At 43.6% G+C, this 7,644-nt stretch overlaps 1 protein-coding gene across 2 annotated transcripts in view; it reads left to right on the top strand.

The window, feature by feature from the left end:
• The first annotated feature begins 839 nt into the window (after positions 1-839).
• The window catches only part of Myh8 (myosin heavy chain 8), a 29,348-nt gene continuing 22,543 nt past the window's right edge, over positions 840-7,644 (top strand). For both annotated transcript variants that reach the window (XM_052758339.1, XM_052758338.1), the window contains exons 1-10: positions 840-1,117; positions 1,914-2,057; positions 2,140-2,296; positions 5,432-5,459; positions 5,557-5,665; positions 5,758-5,850; positions 5,979-6,042; positions 6,650-6,748; positions 6,833-6,936; positions 7,094-7,232. In XM_052758339.1, the coding sequence (XP_052614299.1) occupies positions 908-1,117; positions 1,914-2,057; positions 2,140-2,296; positions 5,432-5,459; positions 5,557-5,665; positions 5,758-5,850; positions 5,979-6,042; positions 6,650-6,748; positions 6,833-6,936; positions 7,094-7,232 (1,147 nt within the window). In that variant the 5' untranslated portion in view covers positions 840-907. The remainder of the gene's footprint in view (positions 1,118-1,913; positions 2,058-2,139; positions 2,297-5,431; positions 5,460-5,556; positions 5,666-5,757; positions 5,851-5,978; positions 6,043-6,649; positions 6,749-6,832; positions 6,937-7,093; positions 7,233-7,644) is intronic.

Here is a 7,644-nt window from a genome sequence, read left to right as displayed (position 1 = left end):
ACCTGAGAGTAAAGTAAAACGTCTGCCAGTTGAACATGCCTCCACAGCAGAGGCTCACTGATCGATCCTAAGTCAATAACCTTTGTGCGTGTGACAAACTCTTAATGCTTTTCTTTCCCTGAGTGGAAAGAAAAGAACCCCACAGAATTTTTGTGGGAAGAAAAATCTCCATACGGAAGCACTCACTGCTCTGTGGTTAAATCAGTTAAACTGAAAGCTGAAATCTCTCACATCAAAAGAGATTTAGGGGACAGGGCAGTGCTAAGTCTCCTGCTCCCAAGCCAAAGGACGAAAATCCAGAACAAGAATTGCTTAGGAACTTCTAACAGTCCACCAAGAGGTGTAACACCAAATGACAAAGGAATGAAAACTCATTTGGTTTTGAGCAACAGTGATGATCTAAAAAATCAGAAAGTGTCTCTGGTAGCTTTGAAAATATCCACTTCCATGTGCACAAAGCAACATTTCCTTCCTAACTAGGTGGCTGTCCTAGCTTGTGGCAGATGCAGACATTCTGCAGGAGACAAGGGGATTAAGTCATGACAGTTGCTGTAAAACAATCCCTCACCAGCTTTAACGACAGAGATCGCTCTAGTTCAGAGGGGGAGAGTGGGGTGAAAAGGTTTTCATGGCAATTGAAGAGGTAGGTACCTACTCCTGGGAGTTAAGATTCTGGAAAGGACATTTGCCAAGTTCTGAAACTGAGTCCTCAAATGACGTTTCTCACTGCTAACTAACCCTCCACACAGTGTTAGAATGTGAGCCAAGATGCCAGATTGAAGGGATGGTCTCAGCCTGAGCTGAAGACCACACTTCAAATCCTCATCACATGTCTGACTTCTGCTTTCAATTTCTCTCTCTCCCCCTGTTCCCCAAGGCAGATACCTCAGCTAAATAAGTAGCAGCCATGAGTACGGGTTCGGATGCTGAGATGGCTATTTTTGGCGAAGCTGCTCCTTACCTTCGAAAATCAGAGAAGGAGCGGATTGAGGCCCAAAACAAGCCTTTTGATGCCAAGACGTCTGTCTTTGTGGCGGAGCCCAAGGAATCTTACGTGAAAAGCGTCATACAGAGCAAGGATGGAGGCAAAGTGACCGTGAAGACAGAAAGTGGAGCAGTAAGTGAGAATGCTCTGGGCTCATTTCCCCGGCTCAATCCAGAGTCCAGCTCTCCCTCGCTAGGGCTGCCTGAGCCTACAGCCACTATAAGAGTCTCCTCCCGGTGTGTGGTCCTAAGATCTGGGAGCTAAAGGAATTCAGACTCCAGCATCTCCCTCTTCCCAAGTTCCCTCAGGATTCAGCCCATTATGGCCTCTACCATCTCCCTTCAGTTCCCTACTTCCAGGTCTAAATCTCCAAGCGTGAAAAATAAAATAAAATAAAACCACCCCCTTCTGTCACAAAAATTCTTGGGTTACTTATTTAGTTCCATAAAGTATTGATGTAGTTAAAGAAGTTTCTTGTGATGAGTGGGATGTGAAAAAGTTAAAAGTGCTTGGCCTAGCAAAATGAATATAAAAGGAAAGGAAAAAAAATCTTGTTTAAAACATGAGTAGTGTTGCAATAACCAGGGGTCTCTGGGCCTCTCTTCTGTGTGCTGATTTCATTTTCTCTGGCTCTACAACCAGGGAAGTAATGGTAGCTGGATCATGGAGGGATAGGTGGATTCCATCAACCCATGCTGCATGAGTGTATGAAGAGCAATCATGCTAAACCTTCTGAATTTGTACAATTAAAATATGCTCACAAAAGTACAAATCCCTACATTATAACAGGAAACAGCCTTTCTTGGCATCAGACCTGAAAAACAAATATGCTCATGCCTTTAAAAGGCATTGAATAATTATATAATGGAAAGTGTGTTCAATTGTAGTATACTTAACCCTATCTCTGACTGGCCTGCTTCCTTGCCAGACTCTCACTGTCAAGGAGGATCAAGTCTTCCCGATGAACCCACCCAAATATGACAAGATCGAGGACATGGCCATGATGACCCACCTCCATGAGCCCGGAGTGCTGTACAACCTCAAAGAGCGTTATGCAGCCTGGATGATCTATGTGAGAGTCCTTTTTAGATCATTTATTTCCCTTAAAAACAAAGCAAGAGGCACTATATTGAATTTTCTGATTTCTTCACCAGACTTACTCGGGCCTCTTCTGCGTCACCGTCAACCCCTACAAGTGGCTGCCGGTGTACAACCCTGAGGTGGTGGCGGCCTACCGAGGCAAAAAGCGACAGGAGGCCCCGCCCCACATCTTCTCCATCTCTGACAACGCCTACCAGTTCATGCTGACGGGTGAGTGAAGCATCTGTTTATAGGAATGTGCACACACAATTGGGATGGACAAATGGAGCTCACCCCAGTCTTATTATAAGACACCCCTGCCTCATGGGACTTGCCATTTCCAAAGAACAACTACAGCCATGACATTTACTCTTTCCGGCAGCCATCTCCACTTTAGGATGTGAACAGTGACACTCTGGAATTCACTGGCCTGCCCAAGCCAACAGGGCGAGCAAATGCAAGCTCAGAAGAAGCAAAGAGTAGGTCTCTGTAAACAGATTAGTTACTTCCCATGTTTTCTTCTGATTTGGATACAAAAGTTCAAATAGATCTTAGAAAAACAAACAAACAAACAACAACAACAAAAACCATTTCCCTCCTCAGCAGTCCAAGGAATGAGTTCTCAGCCCTATCTAGAGAACTCTGAATTCTTCTGTGGATGTTGCCAGCCTTGGGGACTGGGCGTGAGTAAATTGGAGGTGCAGTGTGGATACAGAGAGACCCATAAAATTTCTCCCATAGACGGTGAAACATTCTCCTATCCAAGTCTGTTAGTCCCACCTTATCAAAGCATACTCATGATCGGTCCCAGTAGAGCACTAAAAGCTTTTATCTTCACACACCAAATGTTCTGCCTCTGAACATAGTCTTAATTCCCTCATTCCCTGCTCTGTGGCGTTTGGGTTGCTGGGGAACTTTTTTTTTTCCCTCCCGTTAGTTTTGCTGCGTTTGTTTGTAAGTTGTCTTTTAAAATGGGGAAGAGGGGAAAGGGACACAACAGAGACCCCCTGTGACAAATTGGCTTGAACTTCCACAAGGATTCTGTGCCCAAAAGCAGTATTCTGGTTGTCTGCAGAAACTAGCCACCTCCCCCCACCCCGGGAGGAGGCTGGCTCCGGTCAGAGGCTTCAATAGTCAGCAGCTGTGATGTACGCCACCACCCCTAAATGACTCTCCAGGTTTGGGACTACCCTAAATCTAAAGTCACCCAGGCTCCCAAACATGTTTTTCATACAAAGCTGTACAGAACCATGGCATTGGCGTGCTTAGTGTTATTTGAACATCACCCGGAAGACTGGGAGATGTTTTTCTTGTCTGTTCTCCGACGAGAAGCAATACGGCTGTCCACGATTTTATTCATATTAGGAAAAAGAAAACAATCTTATTAATCAAATTTCATACCCATTCCCTTGAACAGAAGCCTGAGATCTTTTCTAAAGTCAAAGGTTTGTATAAACATCTAAATAACATCTAGACTTGTATTGATTTTCTCGGGAAACACTTTTAAACTTAGAATTAAACTCAAAAATCCACACTCTAGCAATACAGGACTGCAGAGTTAATAAACTAGGAAATTGATACGAATATATTATTAATATATAGGCAAACATCTATAGTATTAAGAGGGAAATCAAAACTAAATAGAAACAAACATGTACCCGTTCAGGCCATCTCTTATTTGGCATCACCAGCAATCAAATGAGTGACAGCAAAAGCTGGACAGAGAACAAGGAGTTGAATGACACACAAACTGGAAGCCCAAAGACCTGATTACCTGCAGCCTTGTCTAAGTCTGCAATTCATATTTAAAAAGCTATTTCCTCCTCTCTACATCTCAGCTTTCCTCTCCGGTAAACAGACTTCATCTAAGCAACATCTGAGGTCTCTAATGACCTCACAATCCTGTGACTCGTATTTCTTACAACAAAAAATTTCCTGATGCGTGAGGGTTTCTTCAGAATAATCCAGTAAAATTAAAAGAGCATAGAGATGACATGAAACTGGCCAAGTACTTAGGACTCTTTCTCTATAAGATGGGCATCTGGCGTCTCATTAGTATAGTCTCTGTTCTTATGTGTATTTAAATTTTCTAATAACATAACTTAAAAAATAATAATAAAACATGCCCCCCTCACATCTGAATGGCTATTATGAAAAAAGAAACAAAAATAGAAAGTATGTGGAGAATGAGGAAACCGTACCCTGTGGTGGGAATGTAAAACGGCACAATTGCTACAGAAAGGAGTAAAAGAGGTTCTCAAGCAACTGGAGTAGAATTAGGGTCTGACCCATGGCCCCTACTTCTGGGAAGAGAGCCAAAAGAACTGAAGCAGGCATTCGAAGAGCTCTTTGTAGGTCATGATTGCAGCAGCATCAGTTACAACAGCGAACATATGCGAGGTACCCACACACCCACCAGCAGATGGGTCGTTAAGCCAAGGGTGGTATAGTCATACAATGGAATATTACTCTTCCTTTAAAAAGAGTCAATTCTGACAGTGCCACAACATAGACGAACTTGAGGACACATTAAGGGAGAAAAATCACAAACACTGTGTGATTCTGCTTGTGTGAGGGCTTGATAGTAGTAGTCAAATTCATCAATAGAGAGCTGACAGGTAGTTGCCAGGTCCTGAGCAATGGGATGAACAAGGGAACTACTATGGACTGGATACAGAGGGTAGGTTTTACAAGATGAAAGGAGTCTGGAAGTGGAAGGTATTGATGGATGCACATGAGGGAACGTAATACCACAGAACTACACACTTATAATGGTGTGAATCTAACCAAGGAGACAGCTCCATGAATAAAGTGCTTGCCACATAGAGGAACAGAATATGGATCCCTAGCACCCAAGCAAATGCAGCCTGGGCCCAGGCCTGCTTGTCATCACAGTTCTGGGGAGCCATGGGTGAAAATTCCCCCAAACAAGCTGGCTAGCTAGACTAGCTGTATCTGTGAGCTTTAGGTTTAACTGAGAGACCCTGCCTCGATAAATAAAGTGCAGAGCCATTGAGGAAGACTCCCCGCACCAGTCTCGGGACTCTGTGTGTATACACACGCACAGGTTTACATGCACTTATATACATACACACAGACACACCAGAAACATATGCAAAAATTAAAGGTGGTAGATATCATGTTATATGTATTTTACCAAAATAATAATAATAATAAAGTGAGAAAAAGGAAGTAGATGTTTCCTTCCCTCTCATTTTCACAGATTTTACTCTACTAAACCCAAAGCTGAAATCACGGGTGCCATCTTTGAAGAGGCCAAGTCTGAGTTCACCTGACTCCATTGCTTTCTGTTGAATATACATGGCTTTGTTTTGTTTTGACTGGTGGTCTTTATTCCTTTCACAGATCGCGAGAATCAGTCCATCCTGATCACGTATGTGACTTTTTTCTTCTTCCCGGTAGGCAGTGACTGTCTAAACCATTGCCCTGATGTGCCATGGTTCTGATCTCCTTTCCCTTGTGTTTGGCAGCGGAGAATCCGGGGCCGGGAAGACTGTGAACACGAAGCGTGTCATCCAGTACTTTGCAACAATCGCAGTCACTGGGGACAAGAAGAAGGAGGAGTCTGGCAAAATGCAGGTGGGCCTGGTAGTCAGAACAAGGATTCAGACTCAGTTAGGGTGCCTAGGAGTCTGGATCCCCAGATGTGAGGATTCCTCTTTCCCATGCAGGGGACTCTGGAAGATCAAATCATCAGCGCCAACCCCCTGCTAGAGGCCTTTGGCAACGCCAAGACCGTGAGGAACGACAACTCCTCTCGCTTTGTGAGTCTCTTGGTCACAGAGGGACCCTTTCTGCACTTACATGCTGGGGTCATTGTATCTGAATATTTCAGGTTCTTATCTCTGTGTGCTTCAGGGTTTAATACTAAACACATCATTATCTTTTCCAGGGCAAATTCATTAGAATCCACTTTGGTACCACAGGGAAGCTGGCATCAGCTGATATTGAAACATGTGAGTAACTAAACTGTGGGAAAATCTAAATGCGGAAGCAAGCCAGTTTGGTTGCAGGGACGTTCTGCAACACGTTCTGTGTAAGGAGCCTGCAGAGAAGCAGTCTACCACCAGAGCTGTCTGTGAGTTAATGCCAGACTCACCCATAGTTCACTATCTGTACCCCAATCTCAATCTAAGGCTGATGGTCCCCTCTCACATGTCAGAGGACTTCCAAACCTCAGAAGCAAGTCTAATCTCCACCCCATGGTTATCTAGGGTTTAGCTCTGATTTGGTAAAGGTATCCATCCTTCCAAGGTAGACTTTTACCACAGATCATGTGAGCTGATCCAAGGGCACTAGAAATCAGCTAACACACAGAGGTCACGGATTCCACATTTGAAACTTGTCCCAGGGACAAGTTTACTTCAGTGGCTGCACCTACATGAAAAGGCACATAGCAGCTACCATGTGCATTTTGGTTCTAATATGTAACCACAGGATGAGAATCCTGACGACACCTCAGTGGAATCAAATGTAGTGTCCCCAGTTTTGGTCAAAGACACTAACATTTACAATATGTCAAAAGAGTGGATAGTTTTTCTAGTTCAATATCTTTTTTTCCAGATCTTCTGGAGAAGTCCCGGGTCACTTTCCAGCTAAAAGCTGAAAGAAGCTACCACATTTTCTATCAGATCACTTCCAATAAGAAGCCAGAACTAATTGGTAAAAAAGAACTTAAATTTGTGGGTGGAGTTAAATTTTATATTAACAATTTCTCATGTTAAAACAAGAATTCTGTGTACCCAGAAATGCTCCTGATCACCACCAACCCATATGACTACGCCTTTGTCAGTCAGGGGGAGATCACAGTGCCCAGCATTGATGACCAAGAAGAACTGATGGCCACAGATGTAAGTCATAAGATTTACACACGCTTTTTCAAAAGCCCATTATGTGTGGGAATGGCAGCAGCAAACCCCACACAGGTGTAGTCACCTTGGTGTAATTATAAATTCTCATAAATAGTGTCTTCTACTCTAACCTCTGCCCTTTCATCTTTCCTGGTAGAGTGCCATTGACATCTTGGGCTTCTCACCTGAAGAGAAAGTGTCCATCTATAAGCTCACAGGGGCCGTGATGCATTATGGGAACATGAAGTTCAAACAGAAGCAGCGAGAGGAGCAGGCTGAGCCGGATGGCACCGAAGGTACCCAAAGACCCTCTCGCTCAGTTTAAATAGCAGAATCTTCTAACTGAAACACTTTCAATTCCACCCTAAACTCACATCTTCTTGTGTCTGCACTTCTGAAGACGAAAGCCTAGTTGTATACACATATTCCTTTCTCATCATCCTCATTTCTCATACCTCCATCACTTCATCATCACTACCAGTTCAAATAAGCTATGACAAACCCCAAAGCCACATAAAAGCTCAACTGGGGGCCAGAGAGCTGTAGAGATGTAGATAGAATGAGGTGGAATAATATTCCTACTTTGTCTTGGCAAAGGTAGGTAGATATACACGATAAGGTTACATATTGTTTTAGCATTAGCTAGGAAAGCATAGGACCTAGCACTAGAGGATCTTTGCATAGGGTGAGAGGTGAAGGGTACTCCTA

The sequence above is a fragment of the Peromyscus californicus genome, unplaced genomic scaffold, assembly GCF_007827085.1.
Source record: "Peromyscus californicus insignis strain IS unplaced genomic scaffold, ASM782708v3 Scaffold_3__1_contigs__length_106647218, whole genome shotgun sequence".
Lineage (NCBI taxonomy): Eukaryota > Metazoa > Chordata > Mammalia > Rodentia > Cricetidae > Peromyscus > Peromyscus californicus.
Note: the sequence above shows the minus strand (reverse complement) of the source record. Positions and strands in the feature narration are given on the sequence as shown.